The sequence below is a fragment of the Aphanomyces invadans genome (genome assembly GCF_000520115.1).
Source record: "Aphanomyces invadans strain NJM9701 unplaced genomic scaffold supercont1.40, whole genome shotgun sequence".
Lineage (NCBI taxonomy): Eukaryota > Oomycota > Saprolegniomycetes > Saprolegniales > Verrucalvaceae > Aphanomyces > Aphanomyces invadans.
Genome location: NW_008580185.1, coordinates 284,886 through 310,844, shown reverse-complemented (window position 1 = coordinate 310,844; position 25,959 = coordinate 284,886). Strand labels below are relative to the sequence as shown.

The window sequence follows — 25,959 nt, the reverse complement described above, 5'->3', positions numbered from 1 at the left end:
GGGTCCCACGACAGCTTGGCCCACTCCATTGCCACCTGGATCCGGTCGATCTTCGTTGTTGGCTTATGTTGGGCTACCAGTGCGTCGTAGGCGATGCGGACGCGTGTGTGCCCATCGATGTATCGGTACTGGCTGGGCTCCAAGGTGTCGATGAGGATTCCGAATGCCTTTTGGACCTCGCTGCTGGCGTCCAAGGCAGTTGACGTCGGCATTTGGGTAAGGAGTTGATGCATGCCCTTCATCATGAGCTTTCCGCGAAAGTAGGTGTCCCATTCGCGGAAGTTGTGGTCGTTCAGCTTGAGCGTGGCGGTGATGTTCACCATGGTCCTTCTTGTTTGTAAGTGCCTTGTGTTGGGCTCATAATCTCTTGAACTGACGTGTTTTGTAGTAAGGTCGTCGGTCGAGGAAGACAATGACAGCAGGCGGTTAGCCGGCGACTTAAGACTAAGAGGGGAAATCGACAAGTGAATTCATCCTTTAATAGACTTGTTTTCATACATCCAGTTCTTCTCTTACTTGCGCATGCATGACGAGCTTGCAGCTCGCCCTTCAACGCCGCTATTCGGCCATTGGTGTTCAATGCAACTATGTAAACACAATCCCCGCCATGACCTTTCGTTACCAAGTTATTTGTTTCCGGATCCGGTTGCTTGGACTAGGGATCGCGGCAATCTTCGACACCGACTCGTTGCGCATTGCGATGCACGTAATAGAACCGCACCACTTACTGCTGTCTGCCGTCGCCACGTCCGTAGATGCTGTGCGGTTGGCGTTAGGCCAGTTGTGCAGCGGCGTCTGGGCGGCAGCCGCCTTGCTCGTTCGCGGGGATGGAAATGTCGTGTGGTTCACTTGAACTGAGCCACGCCCGCGTTTTTAGCGAGTTCGACGTGGATGATGCGCATTTGCATGAGCGACACGACATGTTTCAAGTGCACAGCCTTCCCAATCGGTTGGAACGGTGCTGGCCACGGCTGAGGGCGTCGCAGGCCCTACGAAGCCTTGTTCGAGCATCGTGTGCTCGCCTTTTTGTCGCGAACAAGTTGGAGGGACGTGCTCGAGTTGGCACATCGACGAACAACGGTAGATGTCGCCTCCCGACGTTATCCACGCCATGCTCGACGTCCTGGTCATGAGCCTCTCGTACGCACTCGACAACGACGCAGTTGAATCGCTTATGCGACTGGAGGCCATTGCTCCACAGTACGCGGCCAAGGAAGCGCACGACATGGGCGACGGACCACAGCCCGCAGTGTGCAAGGATGTCTGGTAAACTTTGCGTCACATCACGGCGTCCTGCGTCGCGTACGCCTTGGGCGACGAGGTCCGCGTCATGGTAGTCGCCGTGCCCGTCGATATTCAATTGCATGACTGTGTGTTTGCCAAGGGAACAAGAAGGAGCGATGGACGAGAGAAGAGTGCGAACGTCTGCGTATTCGCATGCATGTGGCGGTACCACAGGCATCACGCCGTAGGGCAGTACTACACCTGTGGTAGGACCTGAGCTGGCCACAGCCTGGCTGCGGTCCTGCTGCCTGGGGACTTGCAACGACGACGACGGCTTCGAATCTGCACGAACTGGCGTGTACGCCCGCTCCTTATGGTGCATTCTCTCGCAACAGACCAAAATGCATTGGCGGCGACAGTCTCGATCTTGTTCGTCGAGGACCACAAGCCTCGTCCCTCCGCGTCGTAAGCAGCACCCTCCACATGTTGAGTTGGTGGGCCTCCGCCTGCGGAGGCCCACGAGAGTGCACTACCGCGTCGCACTCGACTGCAACAGGACGAGCAGTCGCAACAGTCATGACCACGTGCCTCTCGCCTGTGCCATGATGCAAAAAATCCCTGAACAGCAGTCGACTAAATTAAAAATCCCTCGGACGCGCCGCCCACCGGCACCTCGATCGTCGGATAATGATGGTATTCGAGCACGACGGCGGTCGGGTCCTGCGCCGTCACAAGCGCTTTCACGCGGCCCCGCTGAACCTTACCGCATGCCGTCAACGGCATCGCGTTCGGCTTGATCACGACGACCTTTCCCACGTGGAGATCGTGATGGGCCACAACGCACTTGATCACGGCATTGCACAAGCTATGCGCCACGACCGGGCCATCGCGCGCATGTTGAATGTCCGATTTCGTTTCCACGACCACCACCGCCATGTCACGGTCGCCGTACACACAGACATGGGACACGAGCGCGCTGCAGTGCCGCACGGATGTCTCGACCACATACGGCGTGAGCCACCGGTCCGGCAGTTGCAGCACGTCGACGGCTCGGCCCACGACGTAGAGCTCGCCCAGGTACAGCGCGCCCAAGTCGCCCGTACGATGGTACGTTAATGGCGCCAATGTTGGGTCGACGGTGGCCAAAGGTGACTTCAAACCAGGCCGACCGGTGTGCCGCAGGCTATGCTTGCTCCGCCGAGTCGATGGCACGTGCAGCGTTCCTTGTGTAAACTTGTACTGGTGGTGGCTCGCGGGGTGATGGAGGTAGCCGGGGGACAAGGATGGCCCATGGACCCAAATCTCGCCGATGAGGCCCTCTGGCAGCTGGATACACGAAACAGGATCCACCACGATGACAGACATGTGCGGGAGGGGCCATCCCGACGACGTCAAGAGCATCACGTCCTTGGAGTCCGAGCTCGAGTTGTCCGGGAGGGTGTCGCTACCAAGAACGACCGCGTCGAGATCCACGTGATGGGTCTCCGCGGTGGCATCGAGTGGTTCGAGTTGGTGGCACTGCTCCAGGACACGGCGGCTCACGGCCAGGACGTGAGGCGGCTCCGTCGTCCGAGTCGTCGAGGTGACCATACCCATGGCTTCCCCGACCGCAAACCCACATGCGACTTGCGACGGTCGCAAGTGAAATGCGTGGATGAACCGTTCCATGGTCGTTGGGTGCAAAGGCCCGCCGATCGACATGACAGATACGAGGGACGACAAGTGCCGCCGGTCGACGACGGATGTCCCGGAGCGCGAAATGGAGTTGGTAGCACGCCGACTCGCTGCCGCCGCCGCAATCGTCGAAGGAGACGCGGATGCTAACACGGCGCGCTCCGACGCCACCACGTCCATCCATCGACACGGGTCGGTCTCCATCTCGCGCGTGCTGACGACAACGCTTCGGCACCCGTGGACGACAGGCACAATCACCGCGTGCACCAACGCACTGGGTGTGTGTAGTGGAAGCGTCGTCACCACACAATCCGTGGGCTGGATCCAATCGAACGGTGCGCCACCGGCGGCAGCCAAGTTTGCGTGACTGACTTGTACAGGCTTGCGGTGCACATCGGACGAGCCGGCAGTATACACGATGCACGCCACAGTCGACGCGCCAAAGGACGACGCGTGTTCGACGATGCGGGATGACGTTGCTTCTGAAATGGCTGGCGCGCGGTCGGCGGGGAGCCACACGACGCGACTGGCAGCGCGCGACACGTCGGCGCTGTGGTCGTCAAACGTGGCAAACGTTTGCATGAAACTCTGTCGCAGTTTGTCGTTTTTCTTGCGGTGAAACAGCTTGGTCAAGTGCAGCGCATCCTTGACCTTGTCGAGTTTGCGTTGCCGCAAGAACGACGACGTTGTGAGGCCCAGCACAGCCTGTGTGTCCTGCTGCACGCGATGGAGGGTCTGTGCGTCGTCCACGATGACGGCAACCGCACCGGCATACAGACATCCCCAGAATGCAGCAACCAGCTCGTGTGTGCTGCCGTCGGGAGGGTACCACAACAGCACACAGTCGCCACGCGAAAACACCGGCCGGTCCACACGTTTCGGTGCACCAGTCAACATGGACGCGATCCGGCGGGCGGACATGTCCAACGAAGCAAACGTCATGTCGACACTGGAACCAATGGCGGCCGAAGTGAATGTGCACGCGACCTTGTTTGGCGACGTGCCGGCGCGGCGGTGGAGGGACGACGTGAGCAACGACGTCGCTCCTGTCGAACTGAGAATGAGTCCGTCGCCAGGGCGTCGGTCGTCGTCGTCCACAGCCTCGCCTCGTGCGATGGGAGGATTCGCGAACGACATCGGATGCGGCGGCGGTCGATGCGATCGTGACCAACTCCCGACTCGACTTCTCGCGATACCTGTTGTTGGGTGCTGGATCGAGCAGGTTGTGGACCACCTGGCATTTGATTGGCCACTTGGCTTTTTTCTCGTTTCGGATTGGTCGATTTTCTCATATCTGAGCTTTCGCACGGCCTTTGTCCGCGCGGCGCGCGAGACCAACGCGGCGCCAAGCCCGTCCAAAAATCGGCCGCGTCACGGCGGCCGGGTTGGTTCTGCTCTCGTCTCGAAGAACGGAACATGGATGCATTGGGACCTACACCTGCGGGAGAGGTGCGTAGAAGTGGGACCGTTGCATGGTCATGGGATCTGGTTTTGCTTGGGCACGTGGGATGCTTCCACTGATCACGGCACAAATCACGGGGTCAGCCCAAATTGCTCCTACTGCTGAGCACGCTGACGAGTCCCTCAGTCGTGGATGAACGTCCTCGACAAACGCCGGAATGCTTCGTGGACTGCGGCACCTCTGCCTCCTCGCGTGGACGCAAACATCCGCTTCGTTCCTGACGCCCCTCCAAGATGGATATTTCCCAGGTCAGTGCAGGCCGCCTCCGCAAAGTAAACTTGCCAACTCTGTGGCGGAGGCATCGGGTTGGGGGGGGTGACGTCATTCACGTGGCAGTCGTTGCTCCTAAACTCGGGGACGTCAGCGCTTGGCAGCTCGAACTGTAGGCCATCACGGACTCGCACTGCACACGGGATGGATTTGACAAAGAGCGCTGGCACGGTGAGCTCGAGACGGCCAATGGACAGGGTTACGCGAGTTGGCAACGACAACATCGAACGTCATGTTTGCCACCGCGACCGTTGCTGTGCTCCGTTGGATGGCGCACAGTCGACACGCTATTGAGTTGGCTACTGAGCAGCATGGAAGCGGCAAGGTTTTCCAGGACGTGCGGTACTGAGGCACGACAAAAACACTTGCACCATCCGACTCAAACGTCCGTCTGTGCAGGAACTGAGACAGCAGCATGAACGACGCACCAGCCTTGTTGACGACGGGCTCGACAAGGCGATGGCACCGAGCGAGAAATCGACCTGTCGAGTTTCCAACACATGCCGAATACGCGTTGCCTGAGCCGTACCACGACAGAGACCAGTATACAACTGCAAAGGTCGCCATGACTGTGCCTCTGCGCATGGCCAGGTAGGTCATCTACCAAGCGGCACGTCACCCCACGCTCTCAGTCCACAGCACATGGGCCGATGTGTACTTCGACGTGTGTGATTTCTCGCCACTCTGTTGCGCAGCCGACCATAATCACACGCATGGACTGCATCTTCATCGGTGGTCGCGAGAGAGCGGCAATGTGAGGTTGGAATCGTTGTCGAGAGGAGCGCGTGCCTCTCGCGATCGCGTCCGTCGCTGCTTCACGCGGAGAAATTCGTGGGGCGAGAATGCATGTCGTTGCATCCATGGAAAAATCCTCCGACGATGGGGTGTGAAACGGTGCACAGGGGGATATATGGAGAGGAGGGCTCCGACGATCCTCTCGCCGCGACATGCCGTCTTTTCGAAGCGATCAAACGATGCATGCATTTGGATGGTCAAGGCGCCAAGAACTTGCAGCAAGCCGGCCTCCCCCCCCGTCGTCCAAAGCGCCATTGTGTCGACGTTTCGCCGACTGCATTCGTAGTTCGGTACAAACCATGTCCTCTTTTGAGCGAACCTCCCTGCATATACAATATTTTGATCGATCGGGTGTCGCAGAATGTGTGTTTTCGCTAGATATATTAGTGTTGCTGGAAAATGGTACGATATAATGAACGAACTCTACTCAGGTGCGATATTCCGAAGGGTGAGTTAGTTCGAATGACTTCAGAGCCAAGTTGGCCCAACCCATCGACTGGGAACAGATCGTTGGGTGGGTGGACCAACGGTGCATCGCACATGCTCCCATTCATTCTTCTCTGGAAAGTTCCCTCGCGAGTGGACAGTGTGGTGCCCAGCAAAACGGCAGCTTCAGAAGGGGGCGAAGCATATCATATCCTTTTCGAGAGGTCGGACCATGTGATCCGGGAGACGTTTCTGCATGGACAAAGTGCCACGCACGAACAATACACAATCGTTCGAAGTCGCTGTTTGAGAGGCGCGTGAGCAAAGGGTCCTGAGTTTGAACTCGACCATCACCCAACAGTACCAGCAGTGGATTTATCGTCACATCTCAGGCCGAGCGCCCCAGATGTAGAGTTGATGGGGTTGCTGCCGCTGCCAGGTGTTGGTTGTTTGGCTGGCAGTGTTGTCCTCGGAACGTCGTAGAGGAGGCCATTGAAATAGTGCATAAAATAAACGGATTTGTATTCAAAGTAATATGTGTATAGTCCGAATGAAGTAGAAGAGGACGTAAAATCAAAGCATATTTTCTTCCTGTCAACATTATGTCACGTGGTGTCATTGGCGCGCTTTTATCCGGATCCCGGATATGGAGCAACACCAACCCTTCCGAGCTCAGTTTGGAATTTACGCGGTGGACGAGCCATGTCGAGGGTCACCAAGTACCAGACCGTGAAGCTCGAGACAACGCGTCCAAAGGACGCCAAGTCCCCGCTCGAGACGGAGAATTTCTTGTCGCGATGGCTGTACTTGTGGGCGGACCCGCTGATGAAGTTGGGGAACGAGCGCCAGTTGGAAGCGTCCGATTTGTGGCCGCTGCCGTCGCACAGCAAATGCGAGGTTATCACTGAGTCGTTTGAACCCAAATTCAACGAGTCGAAATCGATTTTCTGGGCGTCGATGGCTGTGTTTGGCACGCAGGCGCTTGTGGTTGGTGTGCTGCAATTCATTGCGATGGTGCTGTCGTTGTACGGACCGATCGTGTTGAACAAGGTCGTGTCGTCGATCGAAATGTCGTCGCCCGATTTTCAAACGCTGGCGGTGCCGGTCGTGACGTTGTTTGCCGTAAAGATCGTACAAGCGATTTTGCAAACTCAAACGGACTTGAAAAACGAACTACTATTTGTCAAAGTCATGGCCGTCTTGCAAAACTTGCTCTACAAAAAGGCACTGCGTTTGAACGCCAAGTCACGAAAGGCTAAGAGCACGGGGGAGGTCTCCAACCTGTTCACATCCGACATGTGGCCCGTGGTCGCGGTCTCGTTCTTCATTAACCAAGTCTGGATCATTCCGCTCCAGGTGACAGCGTTGATGTACCTGCTGTGGCAGCAACTGGACTGGGCCATGTTTTCCGGGATCGGAGTCATGGTAGTCGCGTTCTTCTTGACGCGCTGGTTTGCTACGATGCAGCGCACCAATTGGCGCGTTCTCATGGGCAAGAAGGACACTCGCATGAAGACAATCAATGAAGTGTTTGGGTCCATGCAAATCATCAAGTTGAACGCGTGGGAAGAACGATACTACACCAAGATTTGCGACCTGCGCGCCGATGAACTCCGCTCGCTGTGGACGCAGTTCTGCATCGGCGCCGGCACGACCGCTATGAACAACATCGCACCAGTTGCGCTCACAACCATCTCGTTTGCGTGCTACGTGCTCTTGCTCAAGCAAACCCTGACTGCGTCCAAGGTCTTTACCGCGCTGTCACTGTTCAACATGGTCAAGCAGCCCATGATGCGTCTGCCGCAGATTGTTGCCGCATTCATGCAAGCGCACGTGTCGTACAAGCGTTTCTCTGAGTTTTTGGCGCTGGACGAGCGTGACCCGACTGTCGTCACGTCGGAAGTGTCAGCCAACAGCATCGACATTGAAGTCGTCGACGGGTCCTTCGGTTGGGACGCCGAGAAGCCGTTCTTTACAAACTTGAACCTGACTGTAAAGCGCGGCGAGTTTGTCGTGGTCCATGGAAGCGTCGGCGAAGGCAAGACGTCTCTGTGCAATGTGCTGTTGGGCGAGCTTGATAAGTACAACGGGAAGGTTGGCGTGAACGGTCGCATTGCGTACTTTGCGCAGCAGCCGTGGATCCAAAACATGACGATCCGTGAAAACATTCTGTTTGGGTTGCCGTACGACCGGGTCAAGTACAACCGCGTGCTGGAAGCGTGTGCGTTGGGCACAGATTTGACACTGTTTGCAGCCGGTGACCGCACGGAAATCGGGTCCAAAGGCGTGAATGTTTCGGGTGGTCAGAAGGCCCGCATCAGTTTGGCCCGTGCGTGCTACAGCGACGCCGACATTTTCATCTTGGACTCGCCACTGTCTGCCGTCGACGCGATCGTGCAAAACGAAATATTCACCAAGTGTTTCCTCGGTCTGCTTCGCAACAAGACCATCGTGCTCGTCACGCACTCGCCGGAAATCATTGCGTCGCCGTACGTGGATCGCACGATTGAAGTCTCGAACGGTGGGAACCTCCTCGAAACCATCAACACGGACAAGCAAGACTTTGACATTCTCATTCCACCGTACCCTGCTCGCGCCAACATTTCCACGGAAGACATGGCGGACGAGTTGGACGCCATCGACGCCGAGGGCCGTCCGGGATCGTCGCTCCAATACCTTGATGTTCTCGTGTCGCCGTCGCTTAAGTCGCCGTTTGGCGCGACGGTTGAAGACCATTTGTTCACGCCGTTTGACGCATCGGCCCCGCAAACGTACAACGAAGAAGAGACTCGTGGCAAGCTTGTGGTGACCGAAGAGCGCGAGTCGGGTCGTGTGTCGCAGGAAGTATTTCTCGCGTACTTCAACGCCGTCGGTGGGTGGACGACCGTGATTTTGCTCCTCCTTGTGCAAAGTTTGTGGCAAGGATTGCAAGTGTCGAGCGACTTGTGGCTCAGTTCGTGGACCGCGACAGGTGCGACGCTCACGACCGATGAATTTCAAGCGACTGCGGAGTACAACATTTCCGTGTACGCCGCGCTCGCGATCGGGTCATCGGTCATGGTGGTCGTGCGTGTGTTGACCGTTTCGTTTGCCGGCATTCGCGCGTCCAAGAAAATGTTTGACGACATGACCAAGGCGCTGCTTGGTGCGCCCATGCGCTTCTTCGACACGAACCCGCTCGGTCGAATTCTGAACCGCTTTTCTGGTGACATCAACGCCGTCGACGGCCGGTTGCCCAACCAGTTCGGTTTCTTCTTGTCGACCGTTTTTGTCTTGCTGTTTTCGCTTGGCACGACGATCGTTGTGATCAAGACGCTGGGCCTTGTCCTGTTACCCCTCATGTTTATCTACTACAAAATCGCATCCGTGTACGTCCAACCCGCCCGTGAAATGGAACGCTTGAACAAGACAACTCGATCGCCCCTGATCACGCATATCTCGGAAAGTATCGACGGCGCGATCGTGGTCCGCGCGTTTGGTGGCAAGCAAGTCCGTCGCTTCGAGCGCCTCCAGCAAAACAAAGTCAACCGGAACATGGAGACGATGTTCTGCGGCGAGCTCGCATCGCAGTGGTTTTCGTTCCGCATTCAAATGATCTCGGCGTTCATGCTGTTAGTGACCACCATGTCGCTCATCTACATGCGATCGTACTTGAACGCTGGTTTGGTCGGGTTAGTCTTTGGGTACTCTCTGCAAATTACGGGTCAACTCGAATGGATGGTCCAAATGTGGTCCCAGTTAGAAACCGCGATGGTTGCCCCCGAACGTGTTGCCGAGTACACGAACGTGGTTCAGGAAGCACCCCGCGTGATCTCTGGCGCGGTTCCTGCGTCGTGGCCGGAAGACGGCTCGATCGCGTTCAACAACGTGAGCTTCCGCTACAAGCCCAACGACCCGCTTGTGCTAAAGGACGTCAACTTTTCGATCAAGTCGGGCGAAAAGGTCGGCATTGTCGGGCGCACGGGTGCCGGCAAGTCGAGCCTGACCATGGCGCTGTTCCGCATCAACGAGATCGCGTCCGGTAGCGTCGTCATTGGCGGCGTCAACACTTCGACGGTCGGTGTCAAGACTCTACGCGAAAGCATGGCGATTATTCCGCAAAATCCGATCCTGTTCAAAGGCACGCTGCGGTCGTATTTGGACCCGTTCGACCAGTACACTGACGCTCAGTTGTGGGACGCGCTCGAGAAGGTCAAGTTGACCCCACGCATTGCCCAAGAAGAGAAGAAGCTCGAGTCGACCATCGAAGAAAACGGCGAAAACTACAGTGTCGGCGAACGCCAAATGCTGTGCATGGCCCGCGCTCTCCTTCGCAACTGCCACATTGTCGTCATGGACGAAGCGACCGCTGCCATCGACCACGAAACAGATCAAAACCTCCAGCGCGTGATCCGTGAAGAGTTTGCGTCGTCGACGGTGCTCACGATCGCCCATCGCTTGGACACGGTGCTTGATGCCGACCGCATCATGGTGTTTGACCAAGGCCGCGTTGCCCAATGCGACACCCCCGAGGCGCTGATTGCTGCTGGCACGGGCATCTTCTTTGAGCTGTGCAACGAAGGCGGGTATTTGGACAAGGTTCACGCGTCCACCGCTTCGTCGACCAGTCCTCGAGAAGATGAAAGCATTGCCGAGGAATAGAAGGACTGCACGTATGGAATAGAACCCCACTCGACTCATTTCAGGTGTACATCCTTTCGAAGTTTCAAATTCGGTGGTTGGCACAGTCAGGACGCACATGGTCACTTGGTCACATTGGCGTTGAGTTGGCAAACAATCGCCCCGTTCGCCCAAATGGACGATGCAATCGATGCGAAGCACACGCACCATGAGGTGCACGTGCGCTTCAAGCATCGCCACGAAATGCATCGACGGGCGGCCGCTGGCTTTCATGAGCGGCAAAGCGCGCAGAACTTTTGGTCGACGTCACGTTCCGATCGTGTTGGATCCAAAGGATTAAGTACAGGGTGCTTCTTTCGCCATGTTTGCGGCGGCTTTGGTCTGTGCTTTGACCGAGGACGTATCGAAAAAGGTGCGCATGGTGGCTTCCACGTCGACGGCAGACGGGGTTGCCGTGACGACGTGAGCTTGACACACCTTGAGCAACGTGGTCAAGTAGAACTCCAAGTCACAGCACATGCCTTTGACGACCAGTGCGTTCGTTCGTCGAAAGAGGGGTTGCCGGGGACATCGCAGCGTCGACAGCGCCGCTTGAAAATCCGTATCGTCCACCGAGTCGACCAAGCGGCGGTGGAGCCTTGCCACGTCGTGCAACGTGCACTGGATGCACCACGACTGTCGAGTCGGCATCGTCAGCTTGACAAGAAAGACGACGTGGGTTGGTGCAAAGAGGGCCCGCGGTCGCGTTTTGCAGATGCTCGTGCCCTGGACGCTGCAGTCCAGGTCGGCGAACGACGTTTGCCGCGCCGCCATCGACAGACGTTTCAGGGGTGTTGTCATTGCGATCCAAACTTGAAAAGTGCGCCGATTTTTTGAATCGAGCCTGCATTCCCAGCACAAACATTCCTTCAAGTTTAAACGAGTACACGTGGCCTGATGTCCCGATTTAACGGACTACGTTGAACCTATTGGATTGGTCAACTGTATTGAAAACCGTTTCAAATGTCGTATGCGACATGGAGTGTGCCCACCTCTCGAGCAAGGGCCGCGTTGTCGGCGACGTCCGAGCGCGACCGTTTCCATGGACGTGATGGCTGTAATAAGCATGGATACACCCCCGGGTACGTTCATGTATCCAGCGTCGTCTATGCTTCGTTGGGTGATGCCCCCTCCTGTCAACGTCTTGTGATGGAGCGAGGCAGACTCTGGAAAAATTGTCGCTCAAAGTTTTCACTGAATTCCTCGCCGACATCTCTTGGCATGTGTGCGATGTTAGGATGCGTGATACGTGGCGGAGGCGCTTCTTCGCCGGTGCATTGCAGGCCGTGGAGGCATCCTTCCACACTTTGGCAACGCACGCGTACGATATCTGTCAACGACGCAAGGTGCTTCATCTTTGCACATCGATTTGGTCGGCATGGTGCCTCAACTGGTGGAAAGCACCGTCAAGATTGGAAAACGGTCTTTGTCCGCACCAGCGTGAATGTTTCGACAGAGCGGACGGTGCCGATGGCGGACGCACCGGTGTGGAAGCTGCAAGCTTGTCTTCCTGCTCGTGCTGACTGTGCCTTTGAGCTACCAGGAATTCAGAGAGAGGGGCTCTGCTATGCCAAGTTGCTGTGCATGCCGAGGGTTTATGCATTGTCACATTACGACACTTCGACTTTTGTGTCGGGCGCGTTTAAGTACTCTGCCATCGACGCTTCATACACGCGAACCTTGGGGAAGCCCAAGAGTTCTTCCAACACGAACGCAGTGTGCGCAGCACGAATCCCACGCTGGCAGTACGTGACGACGGGCTTGTCGGCGGACAGACCGGCCGCCGCGACGAGAGCGACGAGTTCGTCCGTCGACTTGAATTGACCGCTCGGCTGCAGGGTGTCGGACCACTCCAGATGCAGAGCGCGGGGGACGTGGCCCGGTCGGGCATTGCCGTGCGCTGCCGCTCCGGTGTATTCATCCGCCGACCGCGTGTCCAGGATTTGGACGCCCGCGTCGGCGCCAGCGGCTACGAGTGCCTTGAGTTCGTCCAGCCCAATCACGCGAGAGGAGTCCATCTGAATACTATCGTAGCCATGAGGCAAACACATGCAACGAAATATGCCTCGGATACGTACGCAGGTAGCGTCGACGACACAGGACTTGACGGTGGCACCACTTGGCATGACACTTCGAAGTCGTGTTCGACCCAGTAGCGGAATCCGCCGTTCAGGATCTATCCAAATGATGCGCGTCAATTGGGAGGAACCCTTGGCTTCATGGAGGACATGCCAGTGGGCCATAAGTACAGCCGCGCCAGCGACATTTGTGACGCGGATACGAACCTTGAGTTGATCCTTGGGGAATCCGAAATAGCGACTCACCCACCATGCGCGTGTAGCTTGCTATACGAGTCCGACAGAACGCTTTCTTGAGTGAAAGGTACGACGGTATCGTGGGATGCAAAGTTGTACCAAATGATTCGAGTCGTCGTAGAAGACTAGGGTCGTGTCGAGTTCGACAGGAAGGGTAGCCAAGTACGATCGAAAGTACTTCTCCGTGATGATGTGGAAAGGATCCTTCGGGTCCTATGAGTAGCACGAGCATAAAGCTTCCGCCAGGACAGCAGGACAGATGGGATTCCACCTTGGAGGGCAGACCAAAATGCAGCGCATTGGGGACGTGACCACGGTGATACCCGTCGAGCGATCCACAATCCAACACAACGAGTTTATCTTTCGTGTCAACGATCCATTCAGGCGTGACCAGCGTATGGCGCAAGCGGCGCGCAGGCAAGCGGCGCGCAGGCAAGCGGCCGCGACTTCCAGTGGCGATGCGGCGAAGATGCATCAAGATCGAACTTGGACTGACTGTCAAATGAACGCTTCATCCGGATAATGGATTTTTCACAGAATGGATGGCTACGTTAAACTACTTTGACATATTTTAACCACCTTGCGGTTTGTTAAGAGGCGCTTTTTTCATGAGGTTGGTATTGGTGAGGTTCCCCAATTCATAGCTTCACGATGTCGATGGTATAATACGAGTGTGCAAACATCAAATGGGTTCTCCGTATCGCTTGCGATCGATGTGTACGCCTGTATCGTTGAGTATGCATAGTGAATGCATCTGCTTGAACGTTTCGAGTCTGGTGGTGTTCGGCCTGCCCCTGTTCTCACGTTGCAATGAATAAAAACGTCGCGTTGAAACGAATTGGTCAGTGGAACGAAGCATTGTCCGGATAGTTGGGCGACGGTCGATTTAATTTGAAAAATTGTATCTTCCATACAAACAACAACTATACCACGGATATTTAAATGAACGGACAAAAAGAGTGGTTGAAACCAGAGCAAAAATATACACTTGCGTTCAGTATGGTCGAAATCGAAACCTTGACAAGCTCAAAACGCAACTTACTTGCATCAAGAAGGATGAGCGACGTGGACCCGCAAGAAACCAAAGCCGACGTGCCGGTGGTCGAAGACTGCAGCAACACGGACGTCGTGACTAAGTACCGCCTCGCTGCCGAGATCGCGCAATCCGCGTTGGAAGGCGTGATCGCCCAGTTGCTACCTGGCAAGTCGGTTGTCGAAGTCGCCACGTTCGGCGATGCGTTGATCACTGCCCGTGCCGGCACCGTGTACAAGAGCAAGAAAGTCGAGAAAGGCATTGCGTTCCCCACGTGCTTGAGCGTGAACGAAGTCGTGTGCCACTTCTCCCCTCTTCCCAGCGAATCCGTCACGTTGAAGGCTGGTGACTGGGTCAAGATTGACTTGGGTTGCCACATCGACGGGTACATTGCCGTCGTCGCTCACACTGTGATCGTCCCTGATGCTGAAGGCTCGGACAACATTGTCCTCGGCACCCAAGCCGATGTGCTCAAGGCCGCCCATGACGCTGTCGAACTGTGCGCGCGCTTGATCAAGCCCGGTAACACGAACGCCCAAGTTACGGAAGCGTTGGAAGCACTGGCGGAGGCGTACGGTGTCAAGGCGTTGTCTGGTACGCTCATGCACCAACTGAAACGCTTTGTCATCGACGGCAGCAAGACGATTGCGGTCAAGAATGACCCGGAAACCAAGGCCGCGCGCGCCACGTTCGACGTGAACGAAGCGTACGCTATCGACGTTGCATTCACGACGGGGTTGGAGAAGCCCGTGCAATCTGAACGCCGCACGACCGTGTTCAAGCGCCAAGTCGACAAGAGTTACCGCTTGAAGATGAAGGCGAGCCGCTACGTGTTTTCGGAAATCAACTCCAAGTTCCCCACGCTTCCGTTTACGATTCGCGCGTTCGAAGACGAGTCCCAATCGCGTCTGGGCGTCAGCGAGTGCGTCAAGCATGACCTGTTGACCCCGTTCCCCGTGTTGGAAGGCCGACATGGCGACCACATTGCGCACTTCAAGGCGACGGTTCTGCTCCTGCCGAACGGGACGACCAAGATCACCGGGCTCGCGTTGCCGGTGGACCGCGTCAACTCGGACAAGGTGCTCACTCCCGAATTGGCCGCCGTCCTCGGGTCGTCGTTGAAGAAGAAGAACAAGAAGAAGGCCAAGAAGCCTGCCGCCTCCAAGGCCGTCGAAGACGATTTGGAATAAACTAATTGGGAAATCATTTTGTTCTGCCTTTGACATGACAGAATGGATGTAAGCATGCCCCAACACGTCCTTATGACGCACGGCGCCCCACCGTGCAATTCCGCCGATACGGCGCCGGCCTGCAAGGTGGGCGTCGAGTCTCGCCGTCCCTTCCACCACATTCGTCGTCGAGCGAGGTGTACACGTCGGGTGGACTCGAAGCAAGTCTAGCCCAACCAACCGCTTCCTTTCCCATTCTTACCATCGTCATGCAGCCGGCACCATGTCGATGCCTCTGCCTCCTTCGCGATCTCGGTTGCTGCGACCTTTCCATCTTAAGGAGTCGTATCCGGTTAATATCCGGATGGGCCGTTCCGTTGGGCGATTCTCGTTCCTAGCTGACTTTTGACGGCAATGCGGCTGACATTTGAAGGGCCGTTTGCGGGAAGCGCTGAAGAGTTGGCACTTTCCGCCGTTCCAGAGTGCCATTACTGCGGCAGGTCACGATGGTCCATGCAGCCGATGGACCTTTGTGAAGTGTGCAAACGACCTGAGATTCCGCCGTGGCTAGCATCGTCTAAGGTCCATGGTGAAAAATGGCATTCAGCTTGTCTTGAGCTTGTGTGAATGTAGGTGAGCTGCGTCGGTATGCGCTTCATCTTGCGCGGGGCTGTGGTCAACCTCGTGGTAGAGCCCTTGCGTTCGTTGCTGAAACAACGGAGCAGTGTTTGTATCATAGGGCGTGGTTACAGGCATCAACGTGCTCAAGCGAACGATCTCCGCCATCACGGTGTCCAAAGCTACGTCAGCTGCACGGCATGCGAGTTTCACCAAAGTTGAGTTGAATGCATCCACTGTGCAGTCCAGTTTGCAAGCGCTGCCCCCGGAAAGCCCGTGGCAAGTCGTGTGGGACGCACACGGGTTATGCCAGCACTGCGACCATGTATACCATGTCCATCGCGTTCCAAATCAACCCACACTGGTCGTGCAATTGGTTGTGGGTTTCGATAGAGTCACCAACTGAAACGAATGCACAATCGTAGGACGACATTGCGACGCATCTTCGGGCCGCCCAAGTCGAACTGGTGCAACTCGTCGCGATGAAAAACAAACGAAAACTCGACGGGGCCATGTCGCGAGAAATCGTGCAGCATTCTATCAACATCAAGACACACCATGAAAAGATATGGCAGCTCCAGAAGCAACGAGAACAGAGCCAAGGCGCGTGGTGTCCACATTGTGGCCACCGCACAATCCTCAACAACGTCAACGTGTTGGAGGATATGTTGGAGCAACCGAGTGAATTCCGAAGTGATTGATGTAGCGTTATCTGACTAGCTGGATGTACGTCTCTGTCTGTTGAAATCTAGAGCTATCGGTGTGGTGCAAGTGTAACCGTCGGTGTCGCCGTACTTCAACACAACGTAGCTTGAGTTACCACTTCAGCAGCCCGTGCCATCCCGCGGGCAACAATTAATCTAGCGCTAGCACCGCCCTGGACTTGCTGTGTGCTTTGGTAAACCTCGCTAGGCTTGCGCAGCACCACCCGCCCACTCAATTCAAAATGGTACGATCAACGCAATCCGGATAATCGGGAGCATTTCCGGATACGATCCCTATTGCTTGCTGAGGCACCATGATGTTGAGCAAGCGAAGTGCGGCCAAGGCGGCGGCAGCGAAGCGCGCTCTGGAGGAAGCCGCGGTAGGGATATCCTCCAGGCTTATGATCCAGGAGTCTTGTTAAAAGTGCGTACGACTTGCCCTAGGCCGAGGAAACAGTGCAGCATGAACAGAAGAAGGCCAAAGTCGTGTGCGCCGCTTCGTTTACCGCGCATGGCATGAGCGAGCACATGACCCCATCTGGCGTCCACGTGGCGCATTTGTTTTCATCGCTCGAATTTAGCTTGACCACAATGGCGCTGTACCATCGTACAGCGAGTTTCTCGTTGATCAAGGCTGCGGTCGAGTCGTCGTGCAAGTGGTGCGATGTCCCATTCGATTCGGTGCCGCCTCCTTCTCACCCATTCATCCCTAGCTCCTTTACAGAGTCGGACCTCGCACGGATTGTCGCAGTGTTCCCCGCTGCATACGACTTGTCCTTTACCAAGCCCGCGAACAACGTGACTCGTCCGGAGTGGGTCATCCAGCCCACATCCACATCATACAACGCGCGCATGAACGAGTTTTGTGCAAATTTGAACAAACTGCTCGCTGACCACTTGGCAAGAACCCCCAATGCGTCCAAGGAGGTTTCATTGGACTTGGATATACCCGAGGTAATTGCACTTATCAGTGTCGTCGACATCGCAATGCAGGGCAGGTGGTAGGCAGCGCTGCCTTCGTTGGAGGAAGCGGTCGGCCCGACTCCCATGGCTCAGCTGCGGGAGCAAGAGCATCGCCATGCCGCGACATTAACGCCACTAGAGCAAGCAACTTACCTCGCCAAGCCAGTGCCAAAAGAGCTGCAGGGCTTGCCAGCGTGGCTCGTGGACAAGGTGCCACCTCCTTTCTCGGTTCTCGATTGTTGGGGTGACCTGTTTTTTGTGTGTGCCATTTCCTGCAGGCGTTGGCTGTGTGCTTTGGATCTATCGAGCTGTGGAATAGGTGCGGACCGCCGAGTGGCGCAAGAAGGCGCTTACAACCAAGGTTGCCAGTGGCGACCGATTGCTCGCGACGTTGCCGACCTTGTGCGACCAAATTCAAGCGTTCGCGTCGTTCACCGGCAAGTCTGCATTTGACCAGGAGACGCTCGTAAAGGAGCTGAACAAGGCGCCGATGCCCGGTACGTCCTTCGTCCTTGGGATGGCCGGTCATGTTGGAGAATAGAAAAAATCAAAGACCAAATTGCACTGGTGGCCGAGAAGGTTCCTTTCTGGCTCACGGTCGTGCCTCATGGCAAGGCCTACGTCGTGAGGCTAAACTCCAAGCAAAACTACCGCGTTGTCAGGCAAGTACTGACCAACTTAACTGTGTAAAGAAGCCCAGCCGAAGACGCATCCACCGTCTTCAACATCCCAAGCTTACCATGGCATCGAGTTGTACATCCAAGTTGAGCTGGGAAGGATCGCATGTCTATTCCCTTTCAGCTGTAGCCGATGGATTCGGTTTTCAATTCGGCCGTGGCGTTGTTCAGAACATTGTGTGGTTTTGATCGGGAGGCACGGAATGGAAGGAAGGCGGCTTAGCTCACGAATGCAAGCATATGAAATGGGGCTGCAATGTTGTGGATGACTTAACGGGTCGAGCTCAAAAGGACAACCCACTTGATCCCATTGGAAAAGGAGCTAGGAGCAGACGTTCCCCAGTTGGTATCCATCATGTCGACAGCCTACCGGTGTGGTCTCGATGCGGTGGCGGTCGTTCATGCCTGTTCGGTCCATGGCGCGACCCTTCCTCGTAAAGCTTGGCGCAGCGGCAGCAGCGCCACTGCCCGTCTATGTTCATAAACAATGCATGCATAGGCGAACGTGAGGGCGAAGTTCATAGAGGCAAGAAGGCGTCGCTTGGATGGCGGACCGTGAGCGGATCGATCAAGGGCTCGACAACGGAGATGTGCGAATGAAAGAAGAACGCGAACTGCAACGTTAGCCAGAACACCGGCAGCACATGCACCCATGGACCAGAAATCGCTGAGGTCGTGAAAGCCATTGCACTTCCTTGAGCATGGCGAGGGCAACGGATGCATGAGCGCGACCGGCGCTGCCACGAGCGCAAATGTTTGTTCAAACGGACGCCCGATGCGTAGGTACCGGCGTACACAGACGAATGCAGCAGCGTGCCGATGCATCAAGATCTTGGCGGGTGCTGACCCGAGGCTTCGTGGCCTTTCGATGCAGTTGAGGAGGCGGCTTTGGTGAGTCTCGGGCTCCTTTGTCGACAGCTCGATTGCCATCGAGTCTGCCGCGACGTCAAAGTGCATCAGCGCGACGATCCCACACATGGCAGCGACGACAATGCCGTTCGTGGAGGCATCATCGTTGCGACATGCGATCTTTCTTACTCGGAAACAATCAGGGCCGCTTGGTCTTGAGCAGCGCGCCGTGGTCCTTGAGCACCAGCACGACCATCGAGGCAAAGGACAAAGGAATTTCCACCTCTTGCAACGGTAACCCAAGACCGGAACCAGTGTGTGCGGATCCCGAACTCGACTTTGCAGCTCCACTCGATCGGCGTGAACGCGTTCATGAGGTTTAAGTTCTTGATGGCATCCGGGTCGTTCTTACGGTCCACACACTCTTCCGGCACAGCTGCCGACGCCATCCTTGCGCGCGAATTGCACATCTTGAACTCTCAGGGTGGTGTTGGCGCCAATTGAGCTATGTGGTCGAGCCCTGGTCTCTGTCGGTGGGCTTCACGTTTGACAAACGCGTCCGCCCTGCATCCCATCGCCCGCCTAGTATCGTAAGTCTGGCGGGACACTATACAGCGTCCCGCCATCGCAACGCATGCTCTTCTCTGGGCCACCCGTCATCGCAGAAAGTGTCGAGCTGGGGCTACCATGACGCGGTCATCAGCGCAGCCGCCGACGACTTTTGAACCGACGACGTGAGAATATTTCGTTAGCCGAGTACAATCTCGAGGTCGCCGACCAAGACCAAACTCCAGAGTCGCAGGCGTTGCAACCTCCAACTCAAGCTCGTAAAGGCTTGCAGCCATGCCACAAGCGGCTGCATATTGCGTTCACGGCGACTAGTGTGCCGCCCAGGTGCTGCGGCAAGGGCAAGTTTTTCCAATGGCATGGCGTCGGCCAGGTTGAAGGGATAAAAATTGTACTGTTCAAACGGAAAACGAGTGGTTTTGTACGGAGTAAACGGATAAACCCGACGTGAACCTAGTTGTTCAAAAGAAATCGGCTGACAGCAGCTCCAGTCGACGCGTGGTGTGTGTGCGGCCCCGCCCGCGAGAGCAGTGCTGCTCCGCTCGAGAATCGAATGGACTTGAAAAGCATGCACAGCCGAAGCGCTCCTGTCAGGCGCGGGATACGAGCCTTCGTGAGGTCGACTAAAGACTCCTGGGGACTCTTGTCGTGCGCGTGCCACGGGTTCACAGGTAGATGGCGCCCGAGGTAAAGCTCCGCCTTGTACTCGCCGCATTCCGTGAATCGTTAGCACTTGCAGTCGTCGTTGGTGATAACAAGATCCACGTGGACTGCGCCACTGAAGAAGCGAGCTGTCGAAAGTCGCGGGTCAGAAAAGGTGGGCGGGGCTCGTGGTAGACCTGCCAAACCAACTGTACCCAACAACTCCGTGCTTCACATCTGCGACGACTTCGATGGGCGACGTGTGCAAGAACGGTATCGCACAGTCCGCCTGCGCTATAAGCACATCATGAGCAGCGCGAACAACTGGTACGGGTGTACAACAGTTCAAGCAATTGCGAATATCCATCGAGGCTTCGGGGTTTCGGCGGGGAGGTCGACGTGCGGCAATCACCCTGCACAGCGCTATACCTTCGCATCCCCCCCTCGCCAAAGCATACACGCATGAAGGGATCTTGGTAGGACGGCATTGATTGAACTTGGTTCTGCTGGACGGACCACACAACGCGTACACGCCGACTTACTCTCGACTCATCACGCAGCACGTTGTTAAGCGCAGTCGAGAGCTCCTCCGACGCTTGTGCGTCGGAGAAGCGGCACCAAAGCCAGTGACTCGACGTGCTCAAGCGCCTTGGCGGCGGCGCTTGCGTCCGAGCGACTTTGAAATTCATTCGAAAATTTCCGTGTATTTTAAAACTGGCAATTGAAATTCGATTTCCAATCGAGAGCGCGATGCTAGCGCGCAAGGTTGCAGGAGGAGGCAAGGCGCGAGGGGGCGTTGGAGCCGACGACGCTGCGATTCCAAGACAGGTGACGTTCACGGCGCACGACATTCGGTCGTCGCATTATAATGCGTCGCCGACGGTGTTGGAATGGTCCGCAGTCGACGGCCGCGTGTCGTCCGTGAAGGGTGCAACGTGGCGCGTCACCAACATCGTCCAGTACGACGACGACCCTCGCGACCTCCAACATGTTGGACATCATTCGTTCCTCGTAGGTTGCTTCGTCGTGAGCTCTTCGACATGTTTCTTCCGTTTGGTTACCCCGACAGCGTCAGCGACGAGTACCTCACATTCCAAATGTGGGATACGTGCCAGGTGTCGCGTCCGACGTCACGACGTTGCCATGCTGAACACCCTCTCTCTCTCTCTGCAGGCCATGTGCAGTTATCTCCGCGGCGTCCTCGCTACGCAATCCGTGCTGGAGAGCGTCGGGGTCGGCAAAGGTATGTCAACGTTCCGTCGAAAGCGCCGTGGCAACGCTGTCTAGATTCCGTCACACCCTTGGCGGCGGCGCTACAGTGGGTTATGCGAGACGGCTCGGGCATGCTCGGGGGACTCTTCTTCGCGTACATTGTCGGGCCCAAGTTTGACGCGAACGTCAAGTTCTGGCGGCTGTACGCAGACGTCATCAACGATTTCGGGCTCACGCTAGGTAGAGTCGGCGTGTCCGCACATTCTCGTCCAGATCCGAATCGTCCTGTCTTAGACATGCTGGCGCCGTTCTTTCCTCTGTACGTAACCGAGATCCTGTGCGTATCGTCCGTGTGCAAAGCCATGTGTGGCGTCGCCGCCGGCGCGACGCGGTCGTCGCTGACAGCCCATTTCGCCAAGCACGAAAACATGGCGGGTGCAGTGTCATCGCGCTCATTCGCCATGTGCGTCAACCTGCGTCGAGTTGTGTAGATATCGCGGCCAAGGAAGGGTCGCAGGAAACTTTTGTCAACATGGTCGGGCTCGTCAGTGGCATGTACTTTGCCAACGCCGTCAACCAGTCGCGGACGACGGTGTGGATGGCATTTATCTTTCTCACGGGCTTTCACGTTGTGGCGAATTACCTGGTAAGCGTCTTGATATTGGCACGACTGGCGAGACCGTCCTCGTGCCACTCCGCTGCATCGACCTTCCGCTCGCTGTGGTCCATCCATTTGCCCGTCGTTGAATATTGGGCTAGGCTGTGACCACGCTGTGCATTCCAACTCTCAATGTCCAGCGCGCATACCTGGCGATTCAACGGTATCGCAGCAGCAGCACGAAACAGGTGACTTCCGACCGCAGGACACGGCTCGTACTTCGTGCATGTAGTCGCTGTCGGTGGTCGACATCAACCACGCCGAAGTGATTTGGGGCCCGCGGCTGCCGATCTCGATGGGCCACCACTTGCCGGCCGCCCACGTCCCCCTCGGTCCTCTGCTCGCGGCGTATCGGTGCGACTGTTGGCAACGTTTCCACATGGATCGCTGCGCTCGACTGAAACACGTGTGTGTGTGTGTGGTGCGCAGGGATGAACAGTACGTGCTGTGGGAAGATGCTGCTGGGCACATTCATGTTTTCTTGTCCGTGCATGCCAAGGTACCCCCGGTGTCGATGTTGACTTGGCGAGGAGCGCTTGACCGGTTTGCGTAGCCAGTGGACGAACTCCGAGCGTTCTACCACGTCACAATCGTGCTGACGTCGCCAGCCAAAGGCAGCGGCGCGCTCGCCATGATGCAGCAAGAATTTCCGCTCTTTTACGAGACCATGCACCAGCACGAGTGGAAGCTGACGCACATCCCGCTCGGCACTGGCTACGTTCGTTTCAATTGGGAATAGACCGACGGTTGGTCATGGCGCATGCCAGCGACACCGCGTCCAGCGCGATCGGTCGTTTGCAGCAGCGAGAATTTGAACACGACCTTGCGTGGGGATTGTTTTTCTTGGACCTGTGCAACCAAGACCACCGCGTGTGAAGGTGTGAAGAGGACTAGTTTTGGTAGTTTGTCATGGCATTTACGAGTTATCGGGGAGTTAAGACGAAGAATTGAAGCAGCGCGATATCGTCCCCACCCATGTCGCTGGTGGGGGAAATGAGCTGCTGGAGTGGAGTCAGCGGATCGTGTGCGAGGGGCACGATCGGGATGTGAAGGGGATTCGACAACAGGAGGCATTTGTCGAAATCCACGGGCAGTTGCGCTTGTGTTTGCAATGGACGGTCCATGGCGTTGCGTGCTTTTTGCGCGAGGCGGTCGATCCGGTACTTGGTGTCGCTCTTGCGCTTGATGCTGTTTTGCTTGGCCCGGTGGAATTCGCACAGAAGAAGTGGTCGGCCACTTCGTTTCGTGGCTCGAGCTAGCGGACATCGCCCTGTCTTGTATCGGCATCGCATGTCGAGCGGGACGACCGTGCCCGCCGCGCTTGCGATCGCTTCCTCGTACGATCGATGGTGCAGTTGATGCCTCGAGGGCTGTGATCGAGGTGCAGGAGCGGATGCTGTAGGCTGTCGAGACGTCACGGGCAACGTGGACGAACCGAGTCGCCCCAACGAATTGTCCGAGCATGGCTCGGGCGTCGGTGGCTCGGTTTTGACGTCGTGTGTGGCGTGGTGGGCTGGTTGTGCCTCCAGCTGCATTGCTCGTGGCGGCCGGTGTTGCTTCAAGGCAGCTTGCGCCGCCCTCGCCATTGCGCCGTCGTCGATCACGTCCATCGGCGGAAGATGAAAAATATGGACCGACGTCGTTTTGCATTTCGTCGAGTCGATCGATGGCTGTCCATGATGGCCACCATACAAACTTCAAGTTTATTTTCATGCCAATAGAGGTCGGTCGCACGATCCAGCGCCACCTGGCCACGATATCCGGATGATAGCCGCAACCATCCAGCATCGGATCGTGCAACCAGGTTGGGATCGTTTCGGGGGCGCGCGCCCTTCACCCGAGCTCTTGGCGGCACAAAGCGCTCAAGTCTCGCCCGTAAACGTGCCAGCAGTTTCCCCGAGAAAGGGGGCAACGCGTGTCGACTCGAACGAGGCGCATTCCTCCCCCCCTCGACGACGAGTGCTCCACGTTTCGCCCTGCTGAGGGTCGTGCGGTGGCAACGATGGCAAGCCTTGCAAACGCGCCTGGGCGACCACCGCCCCTTTCATGGACAACACGTCGGTTCGTCAACGTCGCCCAGACAACGAGTCCACACCGAATACTACATCCAACGAATCAGATTTGCAACCGCTTTTTCAACCCTTGAGAACGTTCCTTGCGATATCGGAACGTTCCCCGACCGTAATCAACGAGGGCATCGACCATGGCGTTTTCGACAGCAGCCCAATGTCAAGGTTGGGGGGATGGGTGGGTTTGCCTGGATGCCATCCTGCTTGCCCTCTCGCTCGAGCGACCGACTCAAACATGCCGCGATTGCGAAAGCACGGCGGGCCGTGTGGTTCCGTGCCAACGGTAGCTGAAGGACTGTGTCCCGTTCAAGGTCGTGGTGTCGCTGGGGAGTCCCCGACTACGCTCCTGTATCGAACAACACCTCAACGCACACACTTGCTGTTTTCTGCGTTTGGATTTTCCACATCTCGTTCACTTCTTCCGACTCGCCGCCGTCCTTTCAAGTGGCGCTGGCGTAGTGCTCGTGCACTTTGCCGTCCAAAAAGTTGTGAAAACGCTTCCGGGCGTCGCACGTGAACCACATGCTCATCAAGTACCGCGCGCCGGATTCGACGGGCCGGACCTACCACGCGCGTGAGGTCATCGCAGCGTCGGCTTCGTATACGTTTACCTCGTGCACGTTTTCCGCGCCCGACGTAAACATCATGAGCCGACCTACTCGTCGACACAGCCAACGTCAACAACTTGCATGGCCGGGACGTCTGCGGCGGCGACTTTCAACTGGGGCGGCACACGGTTGCAATCACGAACCTCGTGCGGGCTCGACCGTCGTGTTTCGATGGTGGTCGAGGAAGGCAAACATCCCGCCCGTGAACTCGACGCCGTAGTCGGCCAAGTACAGGAGCCCCGAGTAGTCGTAGTGATGCGTATTGTTTTTGTCGACGTGAGCATGCCTAGACCATGGACACATCCGTCGATGAATCCACGTGGCGTGTGTGGCTCGCATGCACAATCGGACCAGTACTCGTCATGCAACTCGGCTGGAGTCCACGACGCATTGCCAATGAGGCGCGTGAGAAACGTCGGCGCGGTAAAGTACAGCGTCGTCAGTTGAAACTCATGCATGATTGCGCGGCGAATGGCTTCGATCGTGCTGCAGGCCATCCAGTTAGGAGGACGTTCCAGGGCAAGGAGAACGCAACTCACTCGCGGTACAACGTGTACTGCGCTGTCGTGAACTGCACGGGCGGGTCTTGCCGATACAGGTTGATCAGGCCGTTGCCGTCTTTCACGTAGCCTACGACGGCGATGGCGAATGAGACGACTCGTGGCCGGCGGTACCTGTGTTGATGTCCATGATCGTGGGGCCGCCAAGAGTCGATCGGCCCTGCATGCCATGGTCTGCGATGCCGCGCAACGCGTCCACCACGGCCGGCGAGACAAAGTTGTCTTTCAACGCGCGGCCGCACTTGGTTCGTTTGTGGCATCCTTGGACGAATGGTTTGTACTGCATGCCACAGTGAGAGATGCGCGACGCAGAGAGTGAGATCAACCTGGTTGGAGCACGTAACGTTCCATCGAATGCGCGCCGGGGCGGCTGACGTCGGCAGCCCGATGTGGTGCAACGACTTTGTCGCCATCAGTGCTTGGTAGCGCAGCCATGCCGCGAGCGCTCCAAACACCACAGCCAAGCTCCAAAAGACACGAGGAGAGGACATCCGCGGCGCACCGCGCGTTGGCATTGCAGCTTTGGTCTTGCTGGGTGGTGTGGCGGTCGGCGCTGCTTTGGCTGGCCTTGCCATGACTTGTCGAACGGAACTCGGATTTGGGCAGCCTCATAACGGGAATTACTCAAGATCGTCCAACGAGTGGAAATATTTCTCCCGATCGTCCAAGTTGAACGTCGGTCGCGAGGTATTTTTTTTCCATCGTCTATCGCGACATGATTGGCTAAAAGTCTCATGTGCATACAAACCTCGGAAGTACGTCCCAGGAGGGGTTTATTCATCTCTATTCCAGATTTCAGCGGCCC

General features: G+C 56.7%; 12 protein-coding genes across 18 annotated transcripts; 5 read left to right on the top strand and 7 right to left on the bottom strand.

Annotated features, from left to right (window-relative positions):
- Window positions 1-63: 63 nt before the first annotated feature.
- H310_12540 (hypothetical protein) lies at window positions 64-323 on the bottom strand (the record flags this gene model as incomplete). Its single annotated transcript, XM_008879616.1, has 2 exons — window positions 64-73; window positions 130-323. The coding sequence occupies 2 exons, from the start codon at window positions 321-323 to the stop codon at window positions 64-66; spliced, it is 204 nt and encodes a 67-aa protein (XP_008877838.1).
- Window positions 324-1,839: 1,516 nt separating this feature from the next.
- On the bottom strand, window positions 1,840-4,304 carry H310_12539 (hypothetical protein). Its single transcript, XM_008879615.1, has one exon. The coding sequence runs from the start codon at window positions 4,033-4,035 to the stop codon at window positions 1,858-1,860; it is 2,178 nt and encodes a 725-aa protein (XP_008877837.1). The 5' UTR covers window positions 4,036-4,304; the 3' UTR covers window positions 1,840-1,857.
- Window positions 4,305-6,537: 2,233 nt separating this feature from the next.
- H310_12538 (hypothetical protein) lies at window positions 6,538-10,553 on the top strand. Its single transcript, XM_008879614.1, has one exon. It carries the CDS (start codon window positions 6,554-6,556, stop codon window positions 10,490-10,492), a length of 3,939 nt encoding a protein of 1,312 aa, XP_008877836.1. The 5' UTR covers window positions 6,538-6,553; the 3' UTR covers window positions 10,493-10,553.
- A 254-nt stretch (window positions 10,554-10,807) lies between these two features.
- H310_12537 (hypothetical protein) lies at window positions 10,808-11,311 on the bottom strand (the record flags this gene model as incomplete). Its single annotated transcript, XM_008879613.1, has 1 exon — window positions 10,808-11,311. The coding sequence occupies one exon, from the start codon at window positions 11,309-11,311 to the stop codon at window positions 10,808-10,810; it is 504 nt and encodes a 167-aa protein (XP_008877835.1).
- A 634-nt stretch (window positions 11,312-11,945) lies between these two features.
- On the bottom strand, window positions 11,946-13,322 carry H310_12536 (hypothetical protein). The gene is made up of 5 exons (XM_008879612.1): window positions 13,097-13,322; window positions 12,925-13,038; window positions 12,796-12,855; window positions 12,589-12,686; window positions 11,946-12,535 (listed from the first exon to the last, which is right to left on the bottom strand). Exons 1-5 carry the CDS (start codon window positions 13,298-13,300, stop codon window positions 12,121-12,123), a joined length of 891 nt encoding a protein of 296 aa, XP_008877834.1. The 5' UTR covers window positions 13,301-13,322; the 3' UTR covers window positions 11,946-12,120.
- A 471-nt stretch (window positions 13,323-13,793) lies between these two features.
- H310_12535 (DNA-binding protein, 42 kDa) lies at window positions 13,794-15,076 on the top strand. The gene has a single exon (XM_008879611.1). It carries the CDS (start codon window positions 13,825-13,827, stop codon window positions 15,046-15,048), a length of 1,224 nt encoding a protein of 407 aa, XP_008877833.1. The 5' UTR covers window positions 13,794-13,824; the 3' UTR covers window positions 15,049-15,076.
- Window positions 15,077-15,100: 24 nt separating this feature from the next.
- Window positions 15,101-16,448, top strand: H310_12534 (hypothetical protein). Its single transcript, XM_008879610.1, has 4 exons — window positions 15,101-15,609; window positions 15,661-15,714; window positions 15,767-16,009; window positions 16,071-16,448. The coding sequence occupies exons 1-4, from the start codon at window positions 15,442-15,444 to the stop codon at window positions 16,344-16,346; spliced, it is 741 nt and encodes a 246-aa protein (XP_008877832.1). The 5' UTR covers window positions 15,101-15,441; the 3' UTR covers window positions 16,347-16,448.
- A 189-nt stretch (window positions 16,449-16,637) lies between these two features.
- Window positions 16,638-18,184, top strand: H310_12533 (hypothetical protein). Its single transcript, XM_008879609.1, has 6 exons — window positions 16,638-16,729; window positions 16,794-17,008; window positions 17,063-17,303; window positions 17,355-17,522; window positions 17,632-17,809; window positions 17,854-18,184. The coding sequence occupies exons 1-6, from the start codon at window positions 16,664-16,666 to the stop codon at window positions 18,000-18,002; spliced, it is 1,017 nt and encodes a 338-aa protein (XP_008877831.1). The 5' UTR covers window positions 16,638-16,663; the 3' UTR covers window positions 18,003-18,184.
- An 853-nt stretch (window positions 18,185-19,037) lies between these two features.
- H310_12532 (hypothetical protein) lies at window positions 19,038-19,287 on the bottom strand (the record flags this gene model as incomplete). Its single annotated transcript, XM_008879608.1, has 2 exons — window positions 19,038-19,073; window positions 19,138-19,287. The coding sequence occupies 2 exons, from the start codon at window positions 19,285-19,287 to the stop codon at window positions 19,038-19,040; spliced, it is 186 nt and encodes a 61-aa protein (XP_008877830.1).
- A 1,466-nt stretch (window positions 19,288-20,753) lies between these two features.
- On the top strand, window positions 20,754-22,751 carry H310_12531 (hypothetical protein). 4 transcript variants are annotated; one of them, XM_008879605.1, is made up of 10 exons: window positions 20,754-21,006; window positions 21,063-21,162; window positions 21,221-21,290; window positions 21,335-21,499; window positions 21,554-21,694; window positions 21,751-21,905; window positions 22,019-22,105; window positions 22,150-22,271; window positions 22,347-22,416; window positions 22,471-22,751. In XM_008879605.1, the coding sequence occupies exons 1-10, from the start codon at window positions 20,798-20,800 to the stop codon at window positions 22,654-22,656; spliced, it is 1,305 nt and encodes a 434-aa protein (XP_008877827.1). In that variant the 5' UTR covers window positions 20,754-20,797; the 3' UTR covers window positions 22,657-22,751. The 4 variants fall into 4 exon arrangements, with proteins under 4 accessions (XP_008877827.1, XP_008877826.1, XP_008877829.1 ...); XM_008879604.1 differs by having other exon boundaries at window positions 22,150-22,416; XM_008879607.1 differs by having other exon boundaries at window positions 22,019-22,271.
- An 89-nt stretch (window positions 22,752-22,840) lies between these two features.
- On the bottom strand, window positions 22,841-23,452 carry H310_12530 (hypothetical protein; the record flags this gene model as incomplete). The annotated part of the gene is made up of 2 exons (XM_008879603.1): window positions 22,841-23,313; window positions 23,353-23,452. 2 exons carry the CDS (start codon window positions 23,450-23,452, stop codon window positions 22,841-22,843), a joined length of 573 nt encoding a protein of 190 aa, XP_008877825.1.
- A 773-nt stretch (window positions 23,453-24,225) lies between these two features.
- On the bottom strand, window positions 24,226-25,762 carry H310_12529 (hypothetical protein). 4 transcript variants are annotated; one of them, XM_008879599.1, is made up of 7 exons: window positions 25,481-25,762; window positions 25,269-25,434; window positions 25,134-25,224; window positions 24,946-25,080; window positions 24,738-24,880; window positions 24,598-24,641; window positions 24,226-24,549 (listed from the first exon to the last, which is right to left on the bottom strand). In XM_008879599.1, exons 1-7 carry the CDS (start codon window positions 25,727-25,729, stop codon window positions 24,427-24,429), a joined length of 951 nt encoding a protein of 316 aa, XP_008877821.1. In that variant the 5' UTR covers window positions 25,730-25,762; the 3' UTR covers window positions 24,226-24,426. The 4 variants fall into 4 exon arrangements, with proteins under 4 accessions (XP_008877821.1, XP_008877822.1, XP_008877823.1 ...); XM_008879600.1 differs by having other exon boundaries at window positions 24,952-25,080; XM_008879601.1 differs by having other exon boundaries at window positions 25,134-25,434.
- Between the last annotated feature and the right edge of the window lie 197 nt (window positions 25,763-25,959).

What these genes read in the sequence shown, in the direction of transcription:
- H310_12534 (XM_008879610.1), top strand. Translation starts at nt 15,442, where the DNA reads ATGCGGCTGACATTTGAAGGGCCGTTTGCGGGAAGCGCTGAAGAGTTG. An exon ending in CGTGGCTAGCATCGTCTAAG is followed by an intron (nt 15,610 to 15,660) that starts GTCCATGGTGAA and finishes GTGTGAATGTAG; the next exon opens with GTGAGCTGCGTCGGTATGCG. An exon ending in GGGCTGTGGTCAACCTCGTG is followed by an intron (nt 15,715 to 15,766) that starts GTAGAGCCCTTG and finishes TTTGTATCATAG; the next exon opens with GGCGTGGTTACAGGCATCAA.
- H310_12539 (XM_008879615.1), bottom strand. Translation starts at nt 4,035, where the DNA reads ATGTCGTTCGCGAATCCTCCCATCGCACGAGGCGAGGCTGTGGACGAC.
- H310_12531 (XM_008879604.1), top strand. Translation starts at nt 20,798, where the DNA reads ATGCTAGCGCGCAAGGTTGCAGGAGGAGGCAAGGCGCGAGGGGGCGTT. An exon ending in GAGCGTCGGGGTCGGCAAAG is followed by an intron (nt 21,291 to 21,334) that starts GTATGTCAACGT and finishes AACGCTGTCTAG; the next exon opens with ATTCCGTCACACCCTTGGCG. An exon ending in ACGTTGTGGCGAATTACCTG is followed by an intron (nt 21,906 to 22,018) that starts GTAAGCGTCTTG and finishes ATATTGGGCTAG; the next exon opens with GCTGTGACCACGCTGTGCAT.
- H310_12538 (XM_008879614.1), top strand. Translation starts at nt 6,554, where the DNA reads ATGTCGAGGGTCACCAAGTACCAGACCGTGAAGCTCGAGACAACGCGT.
- H310_12535 (XM_008879611.1), top strand. Translation starts at nt 13,825, where the DNA reads ATGGTCGAAATCGAAACCTTGACAAGCTCAAAACGCAACTTACTTGCA.
- H310_12529 (XM_008879599.1), bottom strand. Translation starts at nt 25,729, where the DNA reads ATGGCAAGGCCAGCCAAAGCAGCGCCGACCGCCACACCACCCAGCAAG. An exon ending in GATCATGGACATCAACACAG is followed by an intron (nt 25,225 to 25,268) that starts GTACCGCCGGCC and finishes TCGCCGTCGTAG; the next exon opens with GCTACGTGAAAGACGGCAAC. An exon ending in CAGTACACGTTGTACCGCGA is followed by an intron (nt 25,081 to 25,133) that starts GTGAGTTGCGTT and finishes GATGGCCTGCAG; the next exon opens with CACGATCGAAGCCATTCGCC.
- H310_12533 (XM_008879609.1), top strand. Translation starts at nt 16,664, where the DNA reads ATGATGTTGAGCAAGCGAAGTGCGGCCAAGGCGGCGGCAGCGAAGCGC. An exon ending in GTCGAGTCGTCGTGCAAGTG is followed by an intron (nt 17,009 to 17,062) that starts GTGCGATGTCCC and finishes ATTCATCCCTAG; the next exon opens with CTCCTTTACAGAGTCGGACC. An exon ending in TGGACTTGGATATACCCGAG is followed by an intron (nt 17,304 to 17,354) that starts GTAATTGCACTT and finishes GGCAGGTGGTAG; the next exon opens with GCAGCGCTGCCTTCGTTGGA.
- H310_12536 (XM_008879612.1), bottom strand. Translation starts at nt 13,300, where the DNA reads ATGCATCTTCGCCGCATCGCCACTGGAAGTCGCGGCCGCTTGCCTGCG. An exon ending in ATTTTGGTCTGCCCTCCAAG is followed by an intron (nt 13,039 to 13,096) that starts GTGGAATCCCAT and finishes TGCTACTCATAG; the next exon opens with GACCCGAAGGATCCTTTCCA. An exon ending in ACGACGACTCGAATCATTTG is followed by an intron (nt 12,856 to 12,924) that starts GTACAACTTTGC and finishes GGACTCGTATAG; the next exon opens with CAAGCTACACGCGCATGGTG.